Source organism: Polychytrium aggregatum (genome assembly GCF_025602895.1).
Source record: "Polychytrium aggregatum strain JEL109 chromosome Unknown BJ171scaffold_42, whole genome shotgun sequence".
Classification (NCBI taxonomy): Eukaryota; Fungi; Chytridiomycota; class Chytridiomycetes; order Polychytriales; genus Polychytrium; species Polychytrium aggregatum.
In genome coordinates, this window is record NW_026516244.1 from 116837 (window position 1) to 144540 (window position 27704).

Sequence of the window (27704 nt, forward strand, 5' to 3'; positions counted from 1 at the left end):
CCGTGAGTCATGGACATGGCCATCATATCTTGGACTCGCTTGTCATTATGTGCAAAAAATATCATCATCGAGTACTGTCACAGATCGCTCTTGTTTAATCATCGTCCGATCATCGATGTAGCCGAACCAAGTACCATTGTGTATCGCCACAGATGATTCAGAACATCAAAGTCAACCTGAACACACATTTTCATTATCTTTCCATTTTCAACCGAGAGAGCTTCCTCATTTTTCAAGCCGGGACTATTCTACTAATGGCAGGCCAAGCTTCTCAGTGCTCGTCCAGCCCCTCACCACTTTGCAGTCTCGACCATCCATAACCCAGGGACCGCTCACTAGTCTCTGAATTCAACGGACACAATCGAAAACAGTGGACCGAGGGCGTTGCTGAGCAGCTGTAGGAACTGTGGCGTTTCATGCGAATTCCTTTATCATGCCGTTGCACTTTCATGGAGTAGGACTGCCTGCACACCAGAATATTCAAGCAGTATTTCAGGGCTGTTTATCGTATTGTTGGCATTCGGGGCGGTGACAGTGATCCAGACAACAATGTCGCTCTGGACAATAGTCAGTGTGCTGTGGCAAAGATCGAGTATGCTCTGAACAACAGCGACATCGGTGCATGCGCCTCATACCCACGGCCCGCCCTATGCTGAATTACGACGGCCCAAGAGACCCTGTAGTTCGCTTCGGGCCTCTGACGAGCCATGGTCATTTGCCGCCTTCTCCAGCCAGGCCGTTGCCTCCTCGATATCGGCTTCGGTAGCGTCGTGAGCGTTGATGAGAAGCCGAGCGTACGCAACCATGGCTGGCTCATATCCTCCTCTGGCCGATTGAAGGATCCACTGGGCCGCAATCACCCGGTCGGCCGTGGTGCCAATGCCATTCGAGTACATCTCTCCAAGCCTGAACTGCGCTTCGAGGTGGCCTTGGCTTGCTGCCTGTGTGAACCAGCGAAGGGCCTCGTGTGTGTCCCGTCCAACAAACACCCCTGTAGACCTGTAGCTGCCCATTTGGAATTGAGCAGTGTCATCTCCGTGCTCGGCTGCTGCCTCGATGTACCTGAATCCCTCCTCCTCGTTGCGGAGCACTCCACGGCCGGTCATCAGACATTGACCAGCCATGAACGCCGCGCCGGCATGAAAGGGCTCTGTGTCGGCCAGATCTTTGTAGATGCCACAGGCCCGGCCGAGGTTGCGGGTGGTGCCGCGGCCGTGGTAGAGACACTCGGCGCACTGAAACTTGGCTTCGCGGTGTCTCTGGTCGGCTGCCAGTCGATACCATTGAAAAGCATCACTGTCGCTCTGATCCACCCCGAGTCCAAGGCGGTAGCATTCGCCCACACGGAATTGTGCATCGGCGATACCGTGGTTTGCAGGCACCTGGAAGAGTTCAAAAGCACAGTGGTGATCGCAGTGCATTCCGACCCCGTCATGATAAAGCTCGCCGAGTCTGAGATGAGCCGTGATGTGGCCCTCCTCGACGGCAAGCCTGTAGTGGTCGATGGCCGCTGCGTGGTCGATGCTGGTACCACGGCCGTTGAGGTGGCATTCGGCCAGTTGGAAGTGGACCTCTGGAGCGGGCCAGTGCTCGACGCACTCCTCAAGCAATCGAAAGGCTCGCTCGTCATCTTGCTCGACAGCGCTTCCTTTGAGGCAGGCCAGGGCAAGGGCGTATTGGGCTTCTGGATGCTGGTTGCCGGCGGCCTGCTCGAGCCAGGATACGGCGCGGCTGCGGTTCTCGGAACTGCTGTCGTTGATATAGTGCTCGCCGAGACGGAACTGGGCTGCCACATGGCCCTGTGCGGCTGCCCTGCGGTATCCATCTAGGGCCTCGATCTTGCTGACACTGCGGCCCCGGCCGAGCCGGCAGCATTCGGCATGGTCATAGCAAGCCTCGACAACGCCTTGTCTCTTGGCCTCGGCCAGATATCTCTGCGCGGTGAGGTAGTTGATGCTGACGCCATCCCCGATCATGAAGATGTGGCCGAGATAGTACTTTGCGTAGGCGTGGTTGCCCCTGTCGGCCTCGGAGAACCAGCGGACAGCCCTGGAGACGCTTCGATCGATGCCGAGCCCAAAGTAATAGCACAGTCCGACCTGGAATTGCGCCTCGCGGTGGCCTCGTCGAGCAGCTTTGAGGTACAGATGGAAGGCAGACACATGGCTTCGTTCGGATGGCTGCTCGCACTCCCGACCCATCTCATAGAGCTCGTTGGGACTCACGACAAAACTCAACCGCCTACACAGTTGGCGATAGACCATAACAAATCGATGCCCTGTGGTTTTGAAGAGAACTGGGCAAGTCCAGAATACGGAAGCGAATGGTGAGATTGGATCGGTGCAGAGTTGGTGCGTTCTGCAACCCATCGGCAGCGCAAAAGCACACCGACATACTTTCATCAGCCGTGGAGACCACTATGCGGATGACCAGGACATTGACAGCAACAAGAGCCGCGGACCAGAGCATCCCAGCGAGCCAAGCGCCGAGTGGCGTGCATTGGCCAGAGCGTGCTGGGTTGCTGCAAGACCCAATTGATAGCCTCAGCAGCTCCGATGTCGCTTGAGTGAACGCAAAGTATATGAACACATTCGATAGCATAGAGCGCAACATCCTGGAGCGTATCTCCCGGCTGACAAGGAGCAAAGTGCGAAGGATGAGGGTACAAGGTCGAGACTCTGAGCTGCAGGGGCAAGAGCTGTTGAATATAAGGATGTGATGGTGGTGGGGATGAGACAGGTGTCTGTCTCAATCCAATCATGCCCACGTCTGGAAATGCTGATTGGCACAATGCTCTGATTCGAGCCCGGCGAGATTGGCCCGAGAAGCGTCCTCGAAACAACCCGATCAATGAACGGATTCAGCGCAATGAGTCCATTGATGCGGCGAGGAAGGTTGAGAGTGCCCAGCCATCACAATAACCCGCTATCACAATAGCCCGCTATCACAATAACCCAGCCATTGCATCTGCTGGCTGTCCCATACCTCGGACGATGGGATGCTCGCAGCAACTGTCTCACTGCCTGTTGTTTCTGACGCTCGACTGCTACGACCACCCGCTGTGGGCTACCAACATTGCATCGAATTAATATATCCCTGGGTCGAGGTGGGTAAATGCTACTCACAGGCTGTTTTGATGTATTTGCTCTGGAGCCACATCAGGCAAGACATGCACAAAGGCTGACATTTGATTCGATAGGATAGGATGGTATTTGATGTCGAATATCACTTCGCTTACACTCAGGACCACGCCCTGCAAATGCTCGGGGCAAGGATGAAGGTCAGACTGTGGCAGAATCTGCTAGAGTCCTATGCCACCCGTCAGCTTGATGCTCGCGCGGGGCTATGCGCTGCAGGCAGTCAACAGCATTCGCTGCATGCTGTCTCCTCCATCTGAATGTGTCGCCATAATTGACAACAACTTTGCAGTGGCAACAAGGGCTCGGCGAGCAAGATTTCTCTTCGAGAAGAACAATCAAGCAGCAGACGCAGCTGTTCAAGTGGATTGGATGAGGTGCTGTCGTTGACTTTTGGTCGAGTGCAGCACTTTGATTGGGATCGTGGTCGCCTTTGATTGTGATCGACGCAATCACTCCACCGCCTCGACAATGGCAGTCGCCTTTGGCACTACCCCTGATTGACAACAGAGCTACTCGCCCGATGCCATACTGCTGCTATAAGATACTTTCCTCCCCCATCTCCTCCCGCAATTGCTCGCTGTCCGATTGAGCTGTGTTCGTTTCGTTGCTGTTCCGGCCTGCATCCGCAACCTCCGCCCGCCTCAGTCTCACTCGCACTTTCCCACAGCATCACGCTTGGTGGCCGCAATGTCGCTCGTTGATAACATTGCCAAAACTCTTGCAAGGGGAATTATTGGCCTTGTCAGCGCCGCCTCGGAGACGGTGGCTGAGGGTCTGGCCAAGCGAAAGCGAGGCGACGATGGCGATATCGGCGATGGTGAGTTCAGCCCTCGTCGTCAGAGCCCCAACAACCGCACCAGGTGCGATCACCACTGCAACAACTGCCACAGGCCCAAGTGCCTCAATCCTTGCGACCAATGCCCCACTGTCGATTGCCCCCACTGCACAAATGCCAGAATCTGTTGTCGCCACTTGCATGTCCAGCAGAGTCCCTTGCGCTCATCTTCCAGGGCAAGTACCGTCTCGCTGTCTCGCCTTGGCTCTTCGGCATCCAGTCAACTGTATCGAAGCCCCTCTTCCGTCTCATCAGCCCGATCGAAATCCAGCACCGCACATTCGATTGCATCGTCCGTGGCACACCGGGCAACTCCCTCGGATCTGTGCGGACAAACGCTGTCGGCTCTCCATCCCGATCGTGTATTTGCCACTCCACGGTCAGCCATCGACAGGCGATACGATACAGCCAGAGCCTCGCCCTCATACTCGACGACCAGCCCAAGAGGTCTCTCGACACCGACTCCCATACCCAGTCGCAGCGACCAGCTGCCTCCTTACGCCTCTCCAGTATCGTCGCTGCAGAGCCGTGGCCACCCAAGCCCAGACCCAGGCAGCGGCCAAGGCGAGCTCATCCAACACATCTGTCTGAACCTTGGCATCAGCGAAGCCACTTTCCGCTTACACTTCGGATCGGACACTCCTCCACCCGAGATACTCGAAGGCCTGCTCCAATTCCTCAGCCGAGTGCCGCCTTTCCTTCCAGCCTCCATCACCGAATACAATCGTGAGCAACCGTTGTGGTCGCAGCTGAGTGGTGACTCGGCCCGACGAGAGTCGATCCAGCACTTGCTTCAACAGTGCAACAGCCTGGTCAGCTATCCATGGACATCCATACCCAACGCAGCTCGGCTTGACTTTGACTTTCTCGATCGCCTGGAGCCCGCTGAACGATTCCGGTTCCTCGACGAGGCTAACATTCTCGATAGCACCTTCGAGTCTCGCGCAAGATCCGGCGAGACCAGCCATCGGCTCTTTGTCGTTCGCTTTCTCAACCAGCCCTTTGGAATCCCACGAAACACCCTGCTCGGGTTCGAGCGCTTCTATTTGCAGCGCCTCACCAACATCAGTCTCACCCTGGTTGGCGGCTTTGCTGCCAACATCCTGCAGAGCCATCCCAACGAACTCCGGAACGTGGTGACCCTCCGGATCATGCAAACCACCAGCATCCCAAGCACAGCCATGAACGACTTGCGACCTCTTCCAACCCTGGAGAGACTGCGGAATCTCCATCTACCGCACACCATCCTCAGTCTTGACGGCATCGGTACCCGATTCCCACGCCTCCGCCTCTTGGATCTGCGCCTCTGTCGCAATCTTGGGAGTCTCCATGGGCTGCGGGACCTGGACCATCTCGAGGTGCTGATCCTGCCTCCACTGATCCACACACTCGAAGGGCTCCCTGCAACAATGCCAAGCATCCACACCCTTGACTTGTCGAGTTCCACGGGCCTGCGGTCCCTCACACAGCTTCCATTCATGAGCCAGATCAGGCGAGTCGTTCTGAGCAGATCGCATGAAACGCCACAGTTCCTACAGCTGCTCAGCAACGCCCTCGGTCCACTGTTTTCGATTGTGTCCGTTGAATTCAGAGACTAGTGAGCGGTCCCTGGGTTATGGATGGTCGAGACTGCAAAGTGGTGAGGGGCTGGACGAGCACTGAGAAGCTTGGCCTGCCATTAGTAGAATAGTCCCGGCTTGAAAAATGAGGAAGCTCTCTCGGTTGAAAATGGAAAGATAATGAAAATGTGTGTTCAGGTTGACTTTGATGTTCTGAATCATCTGTGGCGATACACAATGGTACTTGGTTCGGCTACATCGATGATCGGACGATGATTAAACAAGAGCGATCTGTGACAGTACTCGATGATGATATTTTTTGCACATAATGACAAGCGAGTCCAAGATATGATGGCCATGTCCATGACTCACGGAGCATGAGGGTTGGACGGCGGCTGATTGTCGACAGGAGGCCAGTGAGCCAGGGAGCCAGGGGTAAAGACCAACACCATAAAGTCCCAATGGATTCAGCATATGCTTCCGCGAAATCCACCCGCAAGCCCGCATTGATCCAGGCAGTCGATAGATGGGTCTTTATTCAGACTTTGCCTTAGCGTCCCTTTTGGGCTGTGGGACTGGTGCTGGCCTTGCGATCCAGGATATTTTACAATCCTCGCCGCGGCTCTCTATCCCGAAAGGACTTATTTGCGGAGGGACGGCGATGTCAAGTTTTGCCGAGCTCGTCCACCGACACTTTCAGTAATCCGATCTCCAGCCAATAAGGTCGGGATGTTGTGCCGTTTACGAGGGCAGCAGCGCTCATGTCGGAGGGGACGGGGAGGATGCGGATGATGTGGAATGTTCTAGGGGTCAAGTTTGCACTGGATAAAATTTACGTCGATCCGCATTGGTCCAGTGGCTAGGATCCCTCGCTTTCACCGAGGTGGCCGGGGTTCGATTCCCCGATGCGGAATCCATGCCTTCTTGGCTCAGTTGGCAGAGCGTCCTTCTAGTAAGCAGAAGGTCACCAGTTCAATTCTGGTAGAAGGCATTTTTTTGCCCTTTCTAATCCCTGAATCGCATCATCATACTATCCTCTGCGCCGTTCTTGCTCGATGTCGTGCTCACATCGAAACTGGTCACTTCAACACGCGAGCAGCTTGTGGAGCGAGTGTTTTCGATCGTTTATCTGGCCGAATGACGTCGATCGGCGCTCGCACTGGTGCGACAGGCTCGGCCGATGAGATATTGGAGTCATGGGCTGGCTCCATGGGACGGATGGGCTCCATACGGATGGGCTCCATGGGACGGACGGACTCCATGGGACGGGTACCCGCGAGGGTAACTTGACCCACTTGGCCGTCGGTAGTCGAGTGTGCGGCATGATCCGACTATGACGTGCTTTTGTCCGAAGCAACGGTTTCTCTTTGTCTGCTCAGCGCCCCATGTCGGTTTGATCCGCCCGTCGCCCCCTCCCCTCCCCAGCTCTCTCTCCCTGTGTCGCCTGCTCCCCCGCTTGTCGCCAGGAGAGTCCAGATATTGATTGCTCCGCTTGAACGGGACAATGTGAGCACGATATGTATTGATGTCAGACATCCGAATTCGGGGTTCCCAAGGAGTATCCGTCATGCCGCTCACTTGATATGGGCTGCCTTCAGGGATTTGGCTTTGACGACGCCCTTGGCGGTCCTGAAGGGAATGCCGTTCCAGGTTGCGACCAGGTCGTCACGAGTTGTGAAGTCGGGCTGAACAGTCTCAAAGACCTTCTTTTTGGGATTGAGCTGTGCTTCAGGCTCGCCTTGATATCCTTCAAAGTACACTTTGTCACCTGGCTTGCTGCCGGCGGGAGGAACCAGGAACTCGACCTTGCTGTGGTCCTCATTTGAGGCACAAAGAACCATCGCATACGACGTGATGCCACGCATCTTGGCGGGTTTCATATTCTTGAGCACCAGGATAGTTTTGCCCTACGAACATGACCAACAGGTCGTATAAGCAGCTATCGATCAAGGAGGCGAGGTGGTGGTCGTGTCCTTGTCCGCGGTACCGATGCGAGAGTACAGTTCGACCGGAGACCAGTGTCAGCTGCGTTGCATGAGTGAGTTTACTTACTCGCACTTCGTCCTCAGTCATGAACTTGACCAGGCCGCTAACAACCTCTCTGGGTTTGTCTTCACCGACATCGATCTGCTCAACGTACAGGGAGTCAGCGTCAGGATGCTTCTTGACATCAATAATGTGTCCAACAACGATGTCGAGCTTGGTGATTGGGGAGGCTTCGCCCTGAGGCGCCGCAGCGGCGACCTCCTTGGTGGTCTCCTCCTTAGAGGAGGCTTTGATCTTGGTTGGTGCCTCCACTGGCTCGACAACCGCAGCGGGAGCAGATTCGACAGACGCAATCTCGGCTGCGTGGCGATGGCAATGGTATGATCATGGTGAGTTATAGAATCTATGCAACTCAATATGTACATCGCAGAGTAGGTCAAATCGGCACCCCAAGCAAACACTTTCATGGACAATTGTCTTTCGCAGGGGATCGCGCTGTTAGCATCATGCAGTTCTCACCTGGTCCGTAGATGTTGGGGATGATGTACATGGGCAGGGAGTTAGGCTCGGGCAGCTGAACGTTGGTACCGTAAATCGGAGGGATATGGTACATGGGCTTGGACTTGGGGGCCTCGGCCACAACTGGCTTGGCGCCTGCATTCGGGGTTACGACCTCCTTGGTGCTTGCGGCCTTGGGTGGTGTGACATCCTTGCTGGGTGCAGCCTTCTCTTTGGAAGCAGGGGCCTCATCGGATTTGATGCTCAAGCTGGCCGCTTTGCCGTCCGGAATAAGAATCAGATCTACCGACGAGAACGGCTTCTCGGCGTCATACGCCTTGTCGCAAATGTAGTAGCCCTTGCGCTCAAGCTGGATGATATCACCTGTACAACGACAAATTACGCAGATAAGTACGGGGTTGCGGCTGAGTGTGGTACCAACTTGCTTTTGGACGACATCTGCTGTGCTGGGGAGGAGGCCTTATATCCGTATCCGTATCCGTATCCGTCCGTATCCGTGCGGGAAAGGCCTATTTTTGGAAAGCCGGGTCTCCATCGCAGCAGTGGTGCGCAGAGCAACATGAGAAAGCCTCACCCTTCTTGAGATGGCGAAGGTTTCCATCACCCCAAGCGGCCTTGGTGAACATCGAGACAGGGGTCAGGCAGTCGGTGACTTCATCATCTTCCTCGAGCTTCTTTTTGTTGATCAAGTAGGTGTACTCAATCAGGGTGAGGCGGATCGGCGCCGTCTCAGCATCGTGGGGAGTGCGGGGGTCTGATGGGGGACGGGCCAGCCAAGTGAGCTTCTTCTTGGTCTTGCGGAAGTCGCCTTCGAGGTTGAGCTTGAGATCAATCATGGCAATGAAGCTGGATCCATCCAGACTCCAGGTGATCTTCTCAACAATCGCGTTGCCCCAGTCCATGAGAGTGACCTAGGTGTGGGTGGATGTCGGATGGATCGGTCAGCGTGATTGGCTTGAAGCTTGGAGTGGTTGGAGCGCAATGAAGGTATCATTCGCCATCAACTCCAGGTACCACATAGCGGTGCTACGGCGCTCGGAGTCGGGTGTTGGACAGTATGCCTACCTCCTCTCCGACTTCGAGATCCTTGGCATCGTCCCATTCGAGGTAAATCTCGGGCGAGAAAACTGTCTGCTTAACGCCCACATCGGGGTTCTTCTTGTGCTTGGGCAGTTCCTTTGCGTGAGGATCAAATCGTTTATCGATGATCTGGCATTTGGCGCTGGATTATATGGTCAGGGACCCGCGGTTAGTGCGGCAGTGTGCGGCAGTGTGCGGCAGTGTGTCGCTGTTGGCGCAGTGGCGTATCTGGACTCAATGGCCTGTCGCCGAGTTCCACCGTGTCGACATCGCTAAAAATGACGAGATTCTCGCCAGAGCGCAAGAAGAGGTTATTGGCACGTGCTCAAACCGGCCACGTACATTCGCAGGCGATCGAGGGCCGTATGCCTGGGGGCAACGGGGTCGATGGCCTTTTTGTTGGTGGACCAGATCTTGTCCCATTCCAAGAGCATATCCTTCTGGGAGGCGCCTTGCATCAGGATATAGTTGCGAAGAGCTTCCACGGTCATGCCGCGACGACGAACACCACGGATGGTGGGGAAGCGAGGGTCGTCCCATCCGGCGACGAGGCCGTTGTTGACGAACCAAGTGAGCTTGCGCTTGGACAGCAGGGTGTAGATAAAGTTGATTCGGCTACGAGCATCGTCAAGTGGTAAAGGAATGTTGGGATGGCGCCACCAATATCCGTGTTTATAGCATGTATGGCACCTGTGTTGTGTTGCGCGACCAAAAATTGGGACCACGGCGTGCAGATGGGAGGCACCTTACTTACCTAAACTCCCAGATGTGGACCTTGCGCAGGTTCAAGGCCTTCAGGAACCATTCGTACTGGGCATTGCGGTCACGGTACTCGGTGGTACGGAGAGCATGGGTAACACCCTCAATGGCATCGACAATCGGGCAGGCAAAGTCGTAGGTCGGGTAAATCTTCCACTTGGTGCCCGTGTAGTGATGCGGGGTCAGGTTGCAGCGGTAGATGACAGGATCACACAGTGCCTTGTTCTTGGCCTTCATGTCGATCTTGGCGCGGAGGCAGCATTGGAGTCCCTGGGGCAGCGTGTGATGGATCAATCAGACTCCGTGTCGTTGGGAAGGTGGTCGATATAGCACGATAGCACGATAGCACGATAGCACGATAGCACGATAATCTGGGAAATACTCCCCGTCAAACAAGTCATCTGCATGATAATCGTGGCAACTCACGTATTCAGTGGCTTGGCGCATTTCCTCGAAGCGCTGGAGGTTGGTCTCAACAGGGTTGTTCCGGTTCTTGGACTCGGTGCCGCTCATTCTCTCGTTGCGCATCTTTTCAATGCAGAGTGGCAATTAGGCTGCAGCCCAGACGCAGAGGAGGGGCGGTGCAATGCTCGGCTCGTTCCGACAAATACCTGTTCCTGGGGCGTATCGTCGACGTAGGCTTTCCCGCTCTTGATCAGGTCAATAGCTAGTTCATACATTCTTTGGAAGTGGTCCGAGGTATGGCTGACTTGGTCTGGGGTGATCTCAAGCAGAGACAAGTCCTCCTTGATGCTCTCCTCGAACTCAGACTGGATCGGTGCGATGCGCCGTTCCAGATCACATGCAGCAAAAGAAAGCCCAATCAATATACGTGTCTGACAAATACTGTCGGCATTTGCACCGCCTTTTCAAAGGCCACGCACAGGACACAGAGCGCGAATGAAGGCCGGCCGGCATACCTTTTCCTTGGAGGGGTTGGTGTCATCGAAGCGCAACAGCAGCTTGCCATTGTACAAACGCGCAAAATACTCGTTCAGAAGAGCGGCCTTGGCGTGGCCAATGTGGAGATAACCACTGGGCTCGGGAGGAAAGCGGGTGACCACCTTGCCGGGAGCAGCCCCAGGAAGGTCAATGTCAAAGGAGCCCTGATCAGCTTTCTTGGTCTTGCCAGCATCCTTGGACTTGTTGAGATCGTTCACACCATCCTGGATCCAGGGCAGAGAGGAGATAAATTGGTACCATCGGCCAAGGTACTCGCCCACATCTTTGCCGGTCTTGACTTGGCGAGCAAAGATGACGTTGCCTGTGGGTTTCACGAATCGATCATGCCAAATCAATGATAACGATCGGGTGCGATCAAGCGATTGGCGTCGGGCTTGCAGTGTCAGAGAGCGTTGGCAGATTCACATACAGCGAAGCGCATCATCTCGCGCCAAAGCTGTACCTCGCAAAGCGCCCCAGACAGCAATATCAGCCAGGGTGACGCTGTATCCAACAAAGAACGATCGGAGCTTCAGGTGGTGGTTGAGGCGTTCCAAAATGGGGCCGAGCTGCTTGAAATCGTTGGTGTAGAGCGTGTCCTGAACCAGATCAAGCCAGAAGTCGACCTGTCCAAAGCGGGTTGGAATTGTAAATTGAGTCACTTGCGCGAGGCTCGGGGAGGAAGGGTGCCGATAATCAAACAGAGCGGCGATCCAGCGCATATGCGGCACGCACTCTACCTGCGCAGCGTTGGCAGGGTCGTTCGCGTAGAGCTTGCTCTTGGGGAAAGTACGGCCGAGGAACCGAATGATCTTGTTTGTGCCGACAAATTCCTCGCTAAAGGCAAGAATCGGCATCAGCAATGCTGCCATATAGGCGATCTACGGCGCGATGTGGACGACGATGTCGAGGCAATTCGCTGAGGCGCGAGTCCGCATGGCCGCTTCGGAGCAGTGGTCTCATCTTTAGTCGTGTGCGCTCTAGCGGTATCCTTCGCATGGTTGGTCGAACTCGCTGCGCCGGATGCTGATCTGGGTTGGAGAATGCCGGGTGCTGCGGTTGGCTTACCGGTCAGCAAGCAGAACAGCTTCCTTGCCCTCGGTGTGGTCATAGGACAGCGAAATGGCATTTGAATTCACGGTGCTGTTGATGTAGCTGGCGGCGGCCAGGATGGCTGAGAAAGCAGCAGCGATGTTGGGTCAGCAATCAATCATCCAAAGGCGGCAATATCATCCAGACGCTTGGCCGGCTCGATGCAAAAGCACCTCGGCGCGGCTGCAGGACCGTGGGACTCTGCCATACCAAAGGGCTGCACCGCGGCCTTGGTGGAAACGATCACTTTCGGAGGAGCCATCGTGCAGATCGGGAGACGCAGCCGGCAGACAGGCAAGCGGACAGATTGAGCCTGGCTGGGTCCTGGTGTCTGGCGAGCAGCGTTGGATTTTGATCATCCAAGGGCGGACGCGCCTGCCCTCGCCGGGTCCTCGCTGCGCTCTCGCCGCGCTCTCGCCCTGTCCTCGGTCGCACTCCTTTTTTTCTGTGCCTCGTGACATCAGCGACACACGCGCAGCAGTTTTTCTTTTTGGTTTCTTCGAGTCGTGCTCGCCCACCCAGCAACATTCGGCCAGCACCAACGCCGTCAAGCCGCCCGTCCGTCCCAGGCAACCACAGCCACTGCGCCTGCGAATATGCTTTACACGATCGACGGTCTCTCGGTATGCCGCTGCCACTGCCACCGCTCTTGTGCGAAGAGCCACGGCTTGCTCGGTCTCCAGTGCATCACGGCTGGGTGCAGCATGTCCCGAATCCGTCGGGGGCATCTCGGGCGGTCGACACCAAGGCCGAAATCCGGCAGCCCCAGGCGAAAGCCTCCAGAGCAGCACTGGCTACCCATGCTCGCATACAGTGCGCCGCTTTGTCGAGGCGCTTTGTCTGACGATGATCTCGCTTGCCCCGCTCACACTCAATGGCCAACGCCGCCTGTGCCGATTGGGATTCTGTGTGTCTGCACTTCGATCTCCAGGATCGCCTTGAGCGATACGAAACCTCCATCAACAGCCTCGTCGAGCTCATTCCAGCACAGTATTACATCCACCCGACAGACAATGAAGTTGTGAGTGTCGGAATGCACTTCTCGCCGCACCACCATCGCGATCTGCCCTCGGCAATCGTTTCCGGCAGCACACGCTCCGTCGACCCTGGATGGCTGCGTTCCGGCCCCAAATGCGATAGAGATCGATGGGAATGCCGCTGTTGACACATATGATCTGTGCCGATATCTTGTTGCCGTTTCAGGAGTCAAAATTCATGCACAACAAGAAAGGCAAGGCCCCAAAGCAGGCTGTAAAGGAGGCCACCAAGAAGGCAAAGAAGCTCAAGGTATATGCATGAGCAGTGCGGTGGATGTTGCCGACAGGCTTGGACAGGAGGCGCGATTTCGTCCATTATTCTCCATTTGGTGGTCAAGTGGCTGCAGCCTGTCGACTGACCAGACCCATCGTTATAACCGGCAAGCTCGATCCCGACAACCAAGTATCGATGGAGCAAGCTCAAAAGGCGCGCGCAGCCCGACAACAGGCCGAGTCCGAAAATGCTCTGGATGATGATGATGATGATGATGATGATGAGGACGATGACCATGACGAGGACGACGATGGCGATGAAGACCAGGAGGAAGGTCAGGAGGACGACGAGGGCGAAGATGAGACCACCAATATCCGTCATAGTCAAGGTACATAGTTCTGTTTGGTTTCTATTGCTGGCCCTGTCCTGTCTTGGCGCATAGATGGCGGCCATATTGTCGGCTCCGTTATGTGGCGGGTGGTGTCGGTTAGTTTTCCTGGCAGTTTCTCACTCGGGTTGGGGCCACCCTTCTTGCTGTAAGACATGAAACCTATGGCCCGGATTGGAATTGCGGAGCTCAAGAGCAAGCTGCAGTCACGCATCGCTGAGCTGCGTGCAAACCGAAAGGCACCCCCGAGCGAGCCTCTGCCGGATGGCACCATAGCCAAGGGGCGGCTCGAAGTGCTGGAGCGGCGAACCAAGCGAAAACGCGAGAAAGAAGAGGCCTCTAAAAAGGATTCCCAGAAGAAGCCACAGGATACAGTTGTAAGTACCGATCAGCACGCGGTCGCAAAATTGTGCCGCGAGATCACGATGTGGTCCCAGCCAAATGTCCTTTGCCCTCATTGTGGATATGGCGACACTCTTGGGATGTCCTGACTGACGAGACATGTAATTACCCAGGGCATGCGGGTCGAGAGCACCGAACCGGCCGAGAAATCAAAGAAGGGTGGACTCAAGGAGCAGCTTTCGTTTGGCACGCTGGAGTTTGGCGATGGCAACAGCAAGAAGCAGAACGCAGATGTCTTCAGCCAGCTGAAGAGGGTCTGTATCTGGAAACTAGCACGTTGCTCTCGCGGAGCGTGGGTGCCATTGCAGTTTGTGTGGTTGCTCTACTGGCTCTGGATGTTGTTTACAGTTGCGCGAGCGACGTCGGTGCCTCATTGGCCGTCTCTTAGGCGTTTGAAGGCTGGATTGGGCAGACTGGGCAGTCGCTGGGTTTTATCTACCGATATTACACAGAGCAATGTCGTCGGCGCGATGTCGCCAGCACGCCAGTCCCAGACTGTCCGCTGTCCCAGACTTCGAGCTCTATTGCTAACCCACGTATCGTTCTACTCTGCTATCTTGAATACTGCCGGCCGAGCAGATCGAGAACAAGAAGGCGAAGCTTGAACAGCTCAAAGAGGCCGATCCCTCAAAGGCAGAGCAAGTCCAAGAGACCGAAAAATGGAAGCGGCTAAACCAACTAGCACAAGGACAGAAGCTCAAGGACGATCCCACCCTGCTCAAGAAAACCATCAAGCGCATCGAGAAGCAAAAGACAAAGTCTACCAAGCAATGGGGAGAGCGCAAGTCCACGGTCCGGAAACAGCAATCTGACAAAATCGCCAAGCGCGAGCAGAACATCAAAGCACGGATGGAGGGCACGAAAGCCAAGGGAGCAAAGGGCAAGAAGCGGCCAGGATTCGAGGGCGGTCTCAAGAAGAAGAAGTGAGCCGTGGCGCTTCGCTCAATACACAAATCCCATTCTTGCACACTCCCCGCGATTGGCACAAGTATGACAGGCACCACGCGGGTCTTATTGCTGCATACGTCCTGGGATCATACGGCTTTAGTGTTTCGAAATGGTCATCAGCCAAAGTTCATGCAGCGAGCTCATTGGCCATGCGGGATCCACCAACTGGTCGTTTTCGATGTGGCCCCTGTGCCAAGTTGCGTTCGTAACCAAAGGGACGAGAATGAGTATGGGGCTTCGGCAACGAACTGTGTCACGTTTGCTGTTTGAATCGCAGCGACGCATACCATTCCTCAGCCAGCTCCATGATTTGGCAAAACAGCAAGTGCGATTCGTCGGCTCGGGCACAAATGGCTCTCAGCTGCGGGATGATCTTGCCGTGATAGCGGCTGTCTTGGTCTTTGAGGGAGCCTGCATTGCAAAGCGCCGCATGTGTCAAATCGGCCATGTTCATGTGCATCAACTGCGATGTTGATGCATTCCATACAAATCAACAGCCCGAGCACACTCTGCATCACTATCCGAATGTCGTCATCGAGCCGCAGCGCTGGGCTGCAGGGACTCAAGGCGGAGCGCTCACCTGAGAGCATTTGAATCTGTCTCTCCAAAAAGGAGCCGATCGACCGCAGCGCTACATCGGGGTTTCCGCTCTTGCGCTGCACGGCTCGCGCTGGAAATCGTGCAGTAACGGGACACATTAGCGTCGACTGTGGAGGCTCGGCTCGGAGCAACGGCATGACAGTCTCCATACCATGATCGAGCAAGCGTTGGTCTCGTTCTCGGAACAGTAATACCAGCGATTCCATTTGGGATGCTTGGAGGTACGATCAAAGTTAGAGCTATCGCTTCGGACTCGTATATGCTCTTCAACCGCGCAACTGTGGGCAACTTACTTCTCTCGTCGAGCGAACGAATATGGTGACCGATGCTCTCCAACGACTGATCAGAACCGGCAGCGAGGGATATCGAGGTCAGTCACAAGCCCGTCGTTGGGTTAGTTCGCGACCCCCCCCACCCGCGCGAGCACACAAGATCGCTGATCATAGCAATGCTCAATCAAGGCAACGACATCGCCAGAGCGATTGCTGACTACTCACCCGGCCAGGCGGAAGGCGGAGGATTCTGCCAAGGTTCTGGGCTATTGGATCAAATACTCCCCGGCGTGGCGTCGATTGCGCTAGATAGCGAGATTGTCTGTTGGAAGAGTTTGTGCGCGAGTGAGAGGAGGAGTGACAGTCCGTGTGGTGTCGGTGGAGCCGTAGCCACGTTGTCGACGACCTCACTGCTTACCCGTTAATGAAGATTCGCTCCATCTTCAGGATATCGGTGCGGTGAAACTCCTTGTACTCTCTCAGTACGTTTCCGATCAGATATTGATCAAGGTTTTGGATTCTGGGATACAACGACGTAAGACTCGAATACGCTTGGTCTTGATTCTGAGTGCAGCATCGACAGCACGGCGTTAGTCTGCGCCGAATGCGCGATCGAGGCAGCAGGCGAGCGCACCGTTCCCGATGCCAGCAAAACTAGCGACATGAGCTCTATAGGATACCTGTTGGATCCGAGGATACATGTTTTGGAGAAGGGATCGCGCCGTTATAGCAACGTACTCGATAATCTTTCGCTCGCGGCCCTGTGGAGCCGACAGAGGGTCAGCCAGTACGACAGAGGCATGTATCCAGGCAGAGGTTTTGCATTCAAGCAAAGGGCTGCTGAATCTCGATGTTGCCAAATCGACACCCAGTCGACGGGGCTGCAGTGTGGCTTACGATTCGCTTCTCGGCTGCAGTGATATCGGCCTTGGTTTCCTTGAGTTTGGCCCACTTGAGCTCACTCTGATCGACGCTGCTCTCGAGCTGCTTGCAGTATTCCTCCAGGTGCTGGAGTACAGCCTGCTTGCCAGATCGCTCAGCTTTCTTGAGATAGAGGCCGCTGTTTTATCGCAGCAGACACGATGAGACATACAGCTGAGTCTTGCGTTGAACATCCTTCCTCTGCATAGCAGAGCGACTGAGGCTCCTTCGATGCGCCAGCCGATCAAGTCAAAGGGGGCTGTACGCCTGTAAATAGCCAGCCCCAATATATGCTTATGATTGACTCCACCTACACGACCGAGTCGACAGCGTCTTCCTGGATCAGCCCTTTTTGAGTCACCAGCTCCTTAAACTTGCCAATGTGGATTTGAATCTCACTGGCAACGTGGTGCACGGCATTGAGATGCTGCTCCGATTCCATATGTCGCGAGACATGGCCGTCCGAGAGTTGCTGTGGAGCGAAAACGAGGATAAGTATCCTCCGGATGACCGTTGTCGACTTCAATTGAATTGCTGCTTCCCATGGCTGCAGCATGACCCAGGATTTACCGTAACGGCGTCATGAATGCGTTTTTTGTGTTCAGAGTCGCTGAGAGTTGCGTTCGGGCTAAAAGTTGCAGGCGCGAACCCGCAACCAAGAGATGTCAGTGCGACCGACTTGAGGAACAGAGAAATCATGGCTTGGAGACCAAAGAAGCTACGTACGTCGCTCGGGTGATCTTGCTGCGAATCTCCACGGCGTTCGAGAGGAGACATCTCAGGAAGAAGGCACAAGGCACCTTCGAGAGTCGTTTCTGCGGAATCGAGATGACTCAGCATTATAGTGAGGCCGGCTGTCGCTTATGTCGCTTATGTCCGTAGCGCCGTGGAGCACTTTGCAGCTGCTCGCTCGACATGCGCGAAATCCTCACCCTGGCCTTCATGTATTCTTCCAAGCGCTCCAAGTCTGGTGATGATGTGCCGCTGAAGCACCGCAGAGTTAGGGTGGATGTGGATGTGCACGACGAACGGGCTCATGTGGTGCGGCTAGCAGTCGCTGTGGCTACCTTCCGATCGTGTTTGAGAGGTATGCGTATATCCCTTCAACAGCCTCATTGACGTCGTCCTGCACGGAACCAGGATAGGGGTGGAGCGCATGTGAGCCGAATGAAATGCAATCGACATGTCCAGGAGAGAAAATGGAGAGGCAGCGCTTCGGGCTCAAGGGCTTACCAAGGCCTTGTCGGACTGAGGATCGGCAGAGCCAAACTGCGCCTGATGCGATCTGTTCAGATGCAGTAATGGTGCGATCGAGGACCTGTGAGCTGCTTGAAGTGGGTAGCTGGTGGGGCCGGCGGCTCAATCGGCCTACCTCTCCAGTCTGTCTGACAGGACTCCCTTGATGATTGCCGGATATTCGTTTTGGGCATGAATCTGCTGCGACGAGAGTTTGGCGTGGGCCTGATCCAACATCTGCTGCCGACGCCTCAGAGCCAGTGTGGTCTTGGATTTGGCTAATTGGGACTCTGTATGGCCGCCACCATTGTGGGTCAGCATTCTCCCAGACCCTGGGTACTGACTCGGTGCTCTTGGTCCACAATCCAAAGGACCTACCGTATTGGCAGATCTCCTTCGCGACGGCCTGACAATGTGCCTCCAGAGCTTCGACATCATTCGTCTTTTGTGCGATTTTGGCTCGGAGAAGCTCACGCCGTTGACGCAGTGTGTCCATCCGGTTCTGTTCTTTCTGCAGGCTTTGCCTCAGCTGCAACAAGTGCGGTGTCTTCTTGGGGTCAAGATTGCCCTGGGTTTGTCTGATCGTCGGCAGTTCGTCAGTGAGGATTGGAAAATATGAGTGAGACTGTCGAAGGTCGCAAACTGCCCAGTGCTCCAACGAGAAAGACCTGGACCAGATACGAAGATCACCTTTTCAGCAATGCTCTGGCAGAGTCGTATTGTCTACAAGGCACGATGCAGCATTAATCAACGGGCCTGCGATAGCTTAAAGCGATGCCATGCAAGACCGATTCAGCCCATGCCCACAAGACAGGCGTACTCTCGAGGTAGAACATGCTGGACGAGGAAACTCCAGACAGGGTTTGTTTGCAACCGACACAGTCTTGAATAGATAAGAGACCCAAGTCAGAGACAGCACACGAGGGCCTGGTTCGGCAATTGGGCAGCCCTGCTGGTGAGCAGCGGCGTTCCTGCTTCTGACTTCCTGCTTCGGACTTCCGCTTCGGACACAGCGCCACCTACTTTTGGATCGATGCAGGGTCGAGATCCTCGGTTGGGCTGCGAATGGTCTGCAGGGTCGTTGTGAGACTGTGTCCGTGACAGTTTGCCCACTCGATCAGGCCCTTGGAGTCGATGCTGGCAGTGGCACTCATGGGCAGAGGATAGATGGTTAGGGGAGGGGATCGTCTGGCCTGGTCGTGTAGATGCGGTGTCGGGCTCAGCCACGGCGGTCCGCTCGAAGTGCTATGATGGAGCTGATTTTCTTGGCCGAGGCGGGTCTACTGCTGCCCCTGAGCGTTGCCGGTCGGCTGGGAGGTGTCTGTCGCAGATGAATCCAACACGAGCTCACCTCAATGCGTCAAGTGGCGCGAAACCGGGAGCAGTGGGGCTTCCCAAAAAGGGCATACTGATGGGGCACCACACAACCAAGCAATTCAACCAAGCAATTTAACCAAGCAGCACAACCAGGCAACTCAACCAAGCAATTCAACCAAGCAGCTCAACCAGGCAACTCAACAGAGCCAAGCCAATAGCACCCACGTCACAACGAGCGCCAGCCGCCTCGTTCTGGATCCTGCATGTCCATCAATCCGGCCTCGCTGCGACTGCGCAGCCGCGCGGATCCAGCCGGCTTCGGCAGCTTCGCGCGCTTCGCATGGCCTGCCCGCCCCCGGCCTCAAAACCCGCCCCTTGCCTCGACCTGGGCTCGTCCTGCACTTGGACTCGCATCCCCCCCCCACCAGCCGTCGGGATGCTCTCCACCAAGCAATACACCGCGGGCTACCTCGCCTCGGTGTCCAGTCCAGAACAGCGCAAGCTCTTTGAAAAGTGAGTGCCGTGTCGTTCTGCTTGGCGACCTCCTCCAGTCTCCGTTTCGGAAGCCTTGACTGCATCTGGGGATCTGCCTCTGTTGTCATGCTCACCAGCATCTACGCCTGCATCCAGGAGCGTGCTCGATAAGGAAAATCAGCACCGCCAGATCTTTGCCCAAAATCCAACCTCGGCAGAGGTCAAGGATCCGCTCGTCTCGCTTCTCCCGGTCCATCAGACGGACCCCGCTATCTGGAAATTTACGCCTGCCAATGACTCGGTATGCCCCATTTCCGACAGAATCACTTTGGCTATGAGCTACTCCTCTATAAGACGCCTTCTCTGGTCGCGGAGGGCGGGCATTGTTCATGTGACACGTGTCGGTTGATCGGTTGATACGATCGTCGTTGTTCCAATTCCGCAAGCATGACCAGTGGCGGGCTCACCTGCGCTTTTGGCTGTCCCCCAGGTTCCCAAGATCATGCCCCGCTCGGAGGACATCCCCGTCGAAAGCGCGTCGATCGGCAGCGCCAAGGACTTTCGTGAAAACTGGAAGGCCTTCAGCGAAGTCATGCTCGAAACCATCGACTGGAACAACGTCATGGCTGCCGGCGGATCCGTTCTTGCCTGCCTCGAACCTCTCCCCGCGGAGCACGCCGGTTCGGGTGCGCAGAGACGCAAGTACATGCGCTCCAAATTTCCGTCGTCGGACTTGGACCTGTTCATATATGGGCTTGACGAAGACCAGGCCAAGCAAAAGATGATGGCCATATACAACGCTCTGCTGGATGTGATCCCCTTTGAAGTCACCGTGTTTCGCTCTCCGCATGCCGTCACTCTGGTAAGTCAGACGCTCGGATGCCTTGGACCACTGCCGCAACGCTCCATCTCACAAACATGCTCGTCTGCTCCGCCGCTAGGTGTCTCAATATCCGTACCGACACATCCAAGTGAGTCTGCGTCCGGGCTTTGTAAACTCGCATCAAATGGCGATCGCACCGGCTGCTTTACTGCTCCACCGCTTTCACTGCTCGACTGACACTGTCTGCCACCCGTCCGTCTTGTGTTCAGATTGTTTTGCGGCTCTATCGCTCGCCCGCAGAGATTCTCATGGGCTTCGACGTCGACTGCTGTGGCGTCGGCTTTGACGGCCAAAATGTGTATGCCACTCGCCGTGCGCATCTGGCGATCAGCTCCAAGGTCAACTGCGTTGACATGAGTCGTCGCTCCACCTCCTACGAAGTGCGCCTAGCCAAGTGTGCGTATACAGTCCGAAAGCATGTCCTGTGGCGGGGAGTGGGATTCTGAGCCGATCTGCTTACGCCAGCAGACGCGCCGAGATAGTGTTGCTGGATCCATCTGTTGATCAGCGTTTCTGTGATTGACGCTTGTCCTCTATACCGACTGTGGCCGTTCCGATTGCATCAGATGCCGAGCGTGGATACGAGATTGCTGTCCCTCAGCTCCAGAGAGACAGGATCGATCCTCAGGTCTATGAGCGCAGCTTTGAAAAGGTCCAAGGTCTTGCCCGCCTGCTCCTGTTTGAGAGCCTCAGTTCGCAGGGAGCGCGAATGACGTTCAAGGAACAGCAGCGCACACGCCGCCTCCGGCCATCCCACGACAAAGCCGGCGCCCATCGACGTCTTGCCTACAGACGCAACCAGGATCTCACGGCTGGCGGAGTTGATTCCAACGACTACAGCACGCTCTTTATGCCCTATGGACCAGGCTGGACAGCCGAAAAGATCCGCAAGAAGGCCTACAAGAAGGACTACATCCTCAACAACCCGTACCTCATGCACAAGTTTCGTCGCACCCGGCACCACCAGCACCCATGCTTCTTTGGCACCATGGAGGATGTCATGGAGGACTGCTGCGGACAATGCCCCCCTCTCCCGGACGACTACGACCCAGAGGAAAAGAACATATTTGTGTTTGGGCCACTCGGCTTCATCAAGGACGATCCCGGACGACAGCAGATTGGTAGCTTCCATCCTGTCGACGACAATGAGTGGACCAAGGATGCTTATCTGCCCGACGGAATCTACGACTGGCTGCAATACATTGCCGACGACAATGTCCAAGCACTCAAGCAGCACACAGCCGCCGAGGAGTTCGATTTCGACCAACGCGATTGGCTCGGGTACGGATGTTTGCAGCGCATCGAGTGTTCCTGGACTTGGTTGGGGGGGGAGGTTTGCATTCGGCACTCTGCGCCTTGGCTCCTGTGCTCCGGCTTGAACCTGACACCGCCATTGATACCGTTGTTCCGCATACTTTCTTTTGTCTAGCCGCACGCTGCTCCAGGTTGCTGTGCTGTGCAACTCCATCAAGGTCGCCACTTACCTCATCGACAAGGGAGCCTCTATCAGCCTGACGCTCCCAGACGGAAGAAATCCCCTTCACATCGCCTCCGAGTACGGCTATGTTGAGATACTCGATAAGATCGTCGAGCGCAACCGGGCCAACATCAGCAAAAAGGCCCAGGATGAAGAAAAGAGGCACGACTCGCCTGATCAACCGGCAAAAAAGAAGCTGAAGCTCTCGGAAGAAGACGAGGGCGAGATAGATTCGGTCACCCAAGACGACCTCAGCGAAGAAGAGGACTATGTCAGCGTCGATCCGGCCGAAGCCACCAAGCCTAGCAAGGCTCAGGGTGGCGAGGCCAAAGGAGACGAGGAGGAGGAGATCAAGTACGACATTATCGACACTGCTTTTGTTGACTGGGATATGAAGGTATGTTTTGTGCTCACCCCAGCCCTCCGCCGATCCATGGGCCCTCCGCCGATCCATGGGCCCTCCGCCGATCCATGAGCCCTCCGCCGATCCATGAGCCCTCCGCCGATCCATGAGCCCTCCGCCGATCCTTGGAGCCAGGGTGCATTCTTATGGAGATGGTGGCAGGATGTCAAGGCAGCATGCCCATACTCTTTGAGCTGATGCCATCGATGGACTGCATATGTAGATGACTCCGCTGCACTATGCGTGTCTCCACGGCCAGCGCGAGGCCTTTGAGCGCCTCGTCGAGGCCGGGTGCTCCATCAGCCAAAATGTGGAGATCAAGGTCAACGACTGGTCTCCAAAGCGTATCTACACCCTGTTTGATCTTGCTTTAGCATGCATTGATCGGGAAAAGCAGATCGGAATGATAGAAGCCTTGATCGCCCACAAAGTGCCGCTCGATAGGCTCAACACAAGCCGCACGGACACGATTTGGCACAGGGCCGTCACAGAGGAGCGCATGGACATCATTCAGATTCTTTCCTCGAGCAATCACATCGATCGAGAGGGGCTGGTCGAGTCGATGAACCTGATGAATGCTTCCAAGACCACGCCTGTGGCTCTCGCCGCACAACTCGGCCGGCCAACTATTTTGAAGGCTCTTCTGGATGCCGGCTGTTCGGTATGCGGGTTGGTGCGGGTATCATTGGGGAGCATTTGGATGTCATTCTCCTGCCATCGATCTGCTTCGGGATGGCGCTATCGTGAACAACGAAGGCCGATGCCGTCAGCGAGTCTGGTATTTCGGGCCGCACCGCCAAACATTGCTTGCACGGGCTGATATATATGCGATTCCTGGTCTGGCTGGGCAGGCTGATATTCCGGTCGAGTCATGCTCCAAGTTCCTTTCGGCTTCCTCCGGCGATTGGTGGTCCGTCAGAGACTACCAGAATGATCCGAATGTTATGAAATCCATGATTGCGCAGCCGCTGAAACTGGCCATTGACAGAGGCCATCATGAGTGCGCTCGATTGCTGATTGAACACGGTGCCGACGTGAACTTTGTCACGTCGAGCCCCAGTGAGGAAACTGCCCTCGATGCTGCCGACAGAGCCATCGGATCTGCCACAAAAGCGGTCGCTATCATGCGGGAGAAGCAGTCCAATCCTGAAGCCGTCGCCGACGACCCACTCAAAAGCCTCCGTGATAGGCTCAAGCGTGCCGCTCCAAATTCTGTGGAAGAATTCCTGCTCGACAAGCTGATCAAAGCCCAGGAGACCACCATCACGACCGACGTCAAACCCACCGAAGACCCAAGCTTGCCCCGCGACGACTGGGTTCAGGCTCTTGAAGATGACCACGACGACGCCCCCGCGGTCGTGGAGGGCTGTGCCACCCCTGAGGAAAGGAAGCTCTTCCAGGTGCTTGTGGCTGAACGAACTCTCCGTCGCCTGAAGCTCTGCCGTGATGCCCTCATCTCGAAGGGCGCTAGCACTGCGGCCGACCTTAAAGCCCAGCATTTGGATGCTGAGACACTGAAGCAGCAAAAAGAGTTGCAGGCGTTGGTCCAGCTGCAGAACCAAACCATTGCCGATGCACAGCTGAAGCTGCTGAAGCTGAACCAGCAAAATGCTACCGTGCTGCCCTCTCTTGCGCCGGCTCCCAACCCTTTGCATCAGTTCCAGATCATGGATCGATCGCCTGGGGCGTACTCCAGCGTTACATACACCAATATTGAAAGCAAGCTGTCGACGGCATATCTTTCTCTCTTTAGGGCGTCCTGGAAGGGCGATGTCACGCAGATCCGTAAGCTCACCGTCGATGCCCCAGACAAGAAACAGCTACTCGTCTACGTTGTCCACATCGGCCTCTCGGTAACCCCGCTGATGCTGGCCACCTGGCGCGGTCACAGCGAGGCTGTCGCCGAGCTTCTCCGCATCGCTCGCTTGCAACGATCCAAGAAGGATGCTTCTGAATCGGACAAGCCCACGCGCGCTGTCATCAACAACTACGAGGATGAAGATATGGATGAGGAAAGCAACCCCTCCGAGCCAGACGTAGATGCCGGTGGCTCCGATCCCAACGACGACGACAACGACGACGACGAGGATTACGTCGAAGACGGTGAGGCGCCATCAGTGCGCACGGTCACCGCCACGACCAAGGCCACCCTGCTGGACTTGTGCCAAGTCAAGTCGCGCTTCTTCTTGGAGTATGCCCCCCACGACGGCGTTCTCTCCAGGAAAATCGACGCCACTGCCCTTGACATTGCCCTCGGCACCCGGGCCACCGAGGCCGCCAGGGCCATTCTCGAGGCCCTCAAGGGCGAAAAGGGCTGGGATCTTACTTTCAAGAACGACGGTAAAAACTATGGCTCGTGGGCCGTCGGCCAGATCGGCGTGACCATTCTGAAGGGCGATGTCAAGGGACTCCGGGCTCTGATTGAGTAAGTTCGCGCATCGGGATTGGACCATCGTGGCTTGTTTGTTCTTTGAACTCCCCTTCCTGCTGCGCCTCGATCTTTAGCGCTGGCATCGGGCGGAGAAACGATCGAGAGTCTACGTTAATCAGGGTGTTTGTTTCCTTCGCAATGCGCAGGCATGATCTCGCCGGTCTTGAGCTGTTTGATGTGTTCCCCGATATCCCAAGGCCCAAGGAGCACGAAGCTCCCTCGGAAGCCAAGATCGAGGAGGCCGCCGGCAAAAAGAGCCGGGTTCGTCCATATACAGGACTGAACCCCAAGTCCATGCAGCTCCCGGCCAAGCCCGAGGCAAAGCCCTTGACGAATTCGCCCGTGCAGAGCGGGCTGATGCACCTTGCTGCCGCCTTTGGGCGAGCAGACTTGATGCAGCGCCTTCTTGACCTGGAGTGGGTCACGGAGGCCGTTACGGTCTTTATGAGCAACTATAGCAGCAGTCCGCGTGCGATTGCGCTCTCTAGACTGCCAAAGGCCGAGCTCACCAAGATCCTGACAGTGTACTTCCAAGGCCTCTCCACAAACGATATGGGAAACCCTTCGCCAATCCACTGGGCAGTGCACCACAACCGCCCCGAGTCGATTGCCAAGCTCGCGAGTATCATGCCCGCTGCTGCTCTTCGCTCGATGCTGTTTGAAAAAACGCGCAACAACCAGCTTTTGCCGACCCACTCGGCGGCCAGCTGTGGCAACTTCCGATGCTTCAATGCCATCGTCGAGGCCGCCAAGACAGTGGGTGAGGGCGATAACATTGTCACCCACACCGACGGTCTGAGGAAATGGAATGTCCTTCACCACGCTGCGTAAGTGCTGCTGTCTGCAGGATGGTCCGGCATGGCCGCTGCGGGGTGCGTATTTTTTTCTGACCTTGTCTTAACGACTCTTGCTGCTCCAGCTACGAAGGAAGAGTCGAGTTTATCGAGCATCTCTTCAAGTTTGTTCCAGCCAACCAGATAGCCAGCCTCCTGCAGCTGCAGTCCGACACTTACTGCTACACGCCCACGATGCTGGCTGCTGTCAACGGCCACCGCCGAACCGTCAAGTTGCTGCTGGATGCCCAGCAGAACCTCGCCAAGAGCGGTCGCCCGCTTCCCGACGACGCCAAGAGCTATCTCGGCTGTAGCCCCCTGCACCTTGCCATCCGCGGAGGTTACTTGGACATTGTCAAGTCCTTCCTGTCCGACATCGAGACGCGCGGCGTTCCCTCCACAATGATGGCGGCAGACGCTCGCCTCGCTGCCCTCGGAGCCGAGGACGCTGGCGGTATGCATGCCGTGCAGACTTCGCACCAGATCATCCACCGATCCTTCATTCAAAGCAGCCTCAAGTCTGCCGATTTGCCGCCCGCACCCAAGGCTATTGTTGTTGGTGGCAAGCACAAAGTACCCAAGCCGAAGGGCGACCACACGCCGAGCGATCACATCGGCGTGTACCGCTATCTCCATGGGCAGCCTGAAGAGCCCCGCCGCTCGCTCACGCCCTTGGAGGCCACCCTCAAGGCGACCCAAGTCGGCATCCGCACCGCCAGCGGCCAACCTCGATCCAAGCCGCCTCCGGACTTGGATAACTCCTCCTGGAGCGAAGTTTTCTCCGCCGGCTCGGGCGGATACTATGTCCAGTCCGGAGATCCGCCCGGCTTGCGCTGGCTGCAGCTTGTCGACAGCGGCGCCGTTTGCTCTGCCACCTGCGGCGACAGCGAAGACGACGCTTCCGACGGCGATGACGATAGCGATTCGTAACTGGTGGTGACTGCATCCCTTCCCTCCACAAGTGCTGACTAGACCAGAGTTTCATTCCTGGAGTTATCGTGCAACGCATCAGAGAAAGGGCCGGACTGATTGCCCGCCCCAATACAATATTGCTCTTGGTCTCGCACTTCCGGCGACAGCTCTCCAACCCGAGCAGCCAATCTTCCCTTTACCAGGAGTGCGGACAATGTGACGAAAGGGTATATATTCCGAGCTCCCAGATCATACAACTGGGGAGCAGGTAACCCCCAGCCCAGGAACTGGAAAGGAGAGATAAAAATAGAGAAACAAAGGCAAGGCCCAGGTGTAAACCTTGACAGCAATGCAAAGAAGAAGCGATTGGGAAGTGGGGGTTGGGTTGGAGTGGGTTGGAGTGGAGCGGGAAAGAAAAGTAAAAGGAAATGGAAGGAATAAAATGGAATAAATGGCTTAGAATGAAAGAGGGGGGAGGGAAAAAGTAGACAACAGGACGGATTGCGGAGGAGGAGAAGAGGCGACCTCTCAAGGCGGCAAAAGCAGGGTCGGAGAAGAGAAGGCGGCGATAGGCGGCGATAGCGGTGGTGATAACGCTCAGTGGAACGGTGCCGTCTCATCGCATTAGATGTGTTCTCATGGCGGCTGAGCCCTGTGATAACGTTTGCCCCTATGACTGCCTCGAGGAACCACCGTAGGGTAACGACGAGGAGGAAAGGTAGAAGGAGATCGTGCATTTTAATACGTATACACATGTGAAGCATACATACAGTCACGCACTGATAGAAAAGGTGCCAAAGGGCAAATGTGAAGATAGAGAAGCAATGATGCAACCAAATGTCACCCGTGATGGAGGAGGAAAGAGAGGAGGAGGAGGGGGGAGACGAGGAATGCGAGAAATGTGTCATCGAGGCGCAGACGAAGGCAAGGTATAAATCCCAGATGATCCAGCACTGAGGCTGGTGGCAGATAGATAGAGAAACCGACAAACAGATATGCAGACCAACAACAGGATCATGGAGGAAAGTGAGAGATCGATCGAGA

At 55.8% G+C, this 27704-nt stretch overlaps 7 protein-coding genes and 2 non-coding genes across 9 annotated transcripts; 5 read left to right on the forward strand and 4 right to left on the reverse strand.

Annotated features, from left to right (window-relative positions):
• Positions 1-647: 647 nt before the first annotated feature.
• BJ171DRAFT_602005 (uncharacterized protein) lies at positions 648-2264 on the reverse strand (the record flags this gene model as incomplete). The annotated part of the gene is made up of 1 exon (XM_053115129.1): positions 648-2264. The coding sequence occupies one exon, from the start codon at positions 2262-2264 to the stop codon at positions 648-650; it is 1617 nt and encodes a 538-aa protein (XP_052963207.1).
• Positions 2265-3827: 1563 nt separating this feature from the next.
• BJ171DRAFT_602006 (uncharacterized protein) lies at positions 3828-5805 on the forward strand (the record flags this gene model as incomplete). Its single annotated transcript, XM_053115130.1, has 3 exons — positions 3828-3957; positions 4125-4155; positions 4451-5805. The coding sequence occupies 3 exons, from the start codon at positions 3828-3830 to the stop codon at positions 5571-5573; spliced, it is 1284 nt and encodes a 427-aa protein (XP_052963208.1). The 3' UTR covers positions 5574-5805.
• A 570-nt stretch (positions 5806-6375) lies between these two features.
• BJ171DRAFT_t248 lies at positions 6376-6447 on the forward strand. Its single transcript has one exon. It is a non-coding gene; the product is annotated as a tRNA-Glu (tRNA).
• A 5-nt stretch (positions 6448-6452) lies between these two features.
• BJ171DRAFT_t249 lies at positions 6453-6525 on the forward strand. Its single transcript has one exon. It is a non-coding gene; the product is annotated as a tRNA-Thr (tRNA).
• Positions 6526-7005: 480 nt separating this feature from the next.
• BJ171DRAFT_218575 (tRNA synthetases class I, catalytic domain-containing protein) lies at positions 7006-12230 on the reverse strand. The gene is made up of 14 exons (XM_053106452.1): positions 12123-12230; positions 11889-11994; positions 11561-11657; positions 11284-11446; positions 10799-11142; positions 10490-10648; positions 10305-10406; positions 9874-10148; positions 9462-9734; positions 9105-9261; positions 8614-8950; positions 8040-8402; positions 7587-7879; positions 7006-7441 (listed from the first exon to the last, which is right to left on the reverse strand). The coding sequence occupies exons 1-14, from the start codon at positions 12172-12174 to the stop codon at positions 7109-7111; spliced, it is 3054 nt and encodes a 1017-aa protein (XP_052963209.1). The 5' UTR covers positions 12175-12230; the 3' UTR covers positions 7006-7108.
• A 319-nt stretch (positions 12231-12549) lies between these two features.
• On the forward strand, positions 12550-15088 carry BJ171DRAFT_218608 (surfeit locus protein 6-domain-containing protein). Its single transcript, XM_053106454.1, has 6 exons — positions 12550-12933; positions 13116-13199; positions 13335-13551; positions 13705-13928; positions 14067-14207; positions 14533-15088. The coding sequence occupies exons 1-6, from the start codon at positions 12787-12789 to the stop codon at positions 14878-14880; spliced, it is 1161 nt and encodes a 386-aa protein (XP_052963210.1). The 5' UTR covers positions 12550-12786; the 3' UTR covers positions 14881-15088.
• Positions 14827-16709, reverse strand: BJ171DRAFT_218601 (uncharacterized protein). The gene is made up of 8 exons (XM_053106453.1): positions 16671-16709; positions 16454-16534; positions 16192-16337; positions 15999-16095; positions 15795-15840; positions 15653-15715; positions 15189-15571; positions 14827-15088 (listed from the first exon to the last, which is right to left on the reverse strand). The coding sequence occupies exons 2-7, from the start codon at positions 16472-16474 to the stop codon at positions 15195-15197; spliced, it is 750 nt and encodes a 249-aa protein (XP_052963211.1). The 5' UTR covers positions 16475-16534; positions 16671-16709; the 3' UTR covers positions 14827-15088; positions 15189-15194.
• Positions 16710-17700: 991 nt separating this feature from the next.
• Positions 17701-19466, reverse strand: BJ171DRAFT_218612 (uncharacterized protein). Its single transcript, XM_053106455.1, has 7 exons — positions 18954-19466; positions 18751-18813; positions 18621-18653; positions 18309-18508; positions 18067-18220; positions 17928-17979; positions 17701-17820 (listed from the first exon to the last, which is right to left on the reverse strand). The coding sequence occupies exons 1-7, from the start codon at positions 19082-19084 to the stop codon at positions 17758-17760; spliced, it is 696 nt and encodes a 231-aa protein (XP_052963212.1). The 5' UTR covers positions 19085-19466; the 3' UTR covers positions 17701-17757.
• A 190-nt stretch (positions 19467-19656) lies between these two features.
• On the forward strand, positions 19657-26826 carry BJ171DRAFT_445672 (uncharacterized protein). The gene is made up of 11 exons (XM_053108177.1): positions 19657-19760; positions 19878-20022; positions 20212-20583; positions 20663-20692; positions 20814-21000; positions 21171-21885; positions 22034-22478; positions 22708-23145; positions 23336-24909; positions 25062-25742; positions 25835-26826. The coding sequence occupies exons 1-11, from the start codon at positions 19684-19686 to the stop codon at positions 26676-26678; spliced, it is 5508 nt and encodes a 1835-aa protein (XP_052963213.1). The 5' UTR covers positions 19657-19683; the 3' UTR covers positions 26679-26826.
• The last annotated feature ends 878 nt before the right edge of the window (positions 26827-27704 follow it).

Excerpts from the sequence above, each read along its gene's own strand:
- BJ171DRAFT_218575 (XM_053106452.1), bottom strand. The coding sequence starts at position 12,174 with ATGGCTCCTCCGAAAGTGATCGTTTCCACCAAGGCCGCGGTGCAGCCC. Across the intron at positions 10,649-10,798 it reads CCAACCCCTCCAAGGAAAAG|TCTGAGTTCGAGGAGAGCAT; the intron begins GTATGCCGGCCG and ends GCACCGATCCAG. Across the intron at positions 8,403-8,613 it reads CCTTCGCCATCTCAAGAAGG|GTGATATCATCCAGCTTGAG; the intron begins GTGAGGCTTTCT and ends GTCGTTGTACAG.
- BJ171DRAFT_218608 (XM_053106454.1), top strand. The coding sequence starts at position 12,787 with ATGGCCAACGCCGCCTGTGCCGATTGGGATTCTGTGTGTCTGCACTTC. Across the intron at positions 13,552-13,704 it reads CAATATCCGTCATAGTCAAG|ACATGAAACCTATGGCCCGG; the intron begins GTACATAGTTCT and ends TCTTGCTGTAAG. Across the intron at positions 13,929-14,066 it reads AGAAGCCACAGGATACAGTT|GGCATGCGGGTCGAGAGCAC; the intron begins GTAAGTACCGAT and ends GTAATTACCCAG.
- BJ171DRAFT_218601 (XM_053106453.1), bottom strand. The coding sequence starts at position 16,474 with ATGTATCCTCGGATCCAACAG. Across the intron at positions 16,338-16,453 it reads TGTATCCTCGGATCCAACAG|AATCAAGACCAAGCGTATTC; the intron begins GTATCCTATAGA and ends TGCTGCACTCAG. Across the intron at positions 16,096-16,191 it reads GAGCGAATCTTCATTAACGG|ACAATCTCGCTATCTAGCGC; the intron begins GTAAGCAGTGAG and ends CTCTTCCAACAG.
- BJ171DRAFT_218612 (XM_053106455.1), bottom strand. The coding sequence starts at position 19,084 with ATGAGTGCCACTGCCAGCATCGACTCCAAGGGCCTGATCGAGTGGGCA. Across the intron at positions 18,509-18,620 it reads GCCAGAGCATTGCTGAAAAG|ACAAACCCAGGGCAATCTTG; the intron begins GTGATCTTCGTA and ends GCCGACGATCAG. Across the intron at positions 17,980-18,066 it reads CTGTCAGACAGACTGGAGAG|ATCGCATCAGGCGCAGTTTG; the intron begins GTAGGCCGATTG and ends GCATCTGAACAG.
- BJ171DRAFT_445672 (XM_053108177.1), top strand. The coding sequence starts at position 19,684 with ATGCTCTCCACCAAGCAATACACCGCGGGCTACCTCGCCTCGGTGTCC. Across the intron at positions 20,023-20,211 it reads TTACGCCTGCCAATGACTCG|GTTCCCAAGATCATGCCCCG; the intron begins GTATGCCCCATT and ends GCTGTCCCCCAG. Across the intron at positions 22,479-22,707 it reads TTGTTGACTGGGATATGAAG|ATGACTCCGCTGCACTATGC; the intron begins GTATGTTTTGTG and ends CTGCATATGTAG.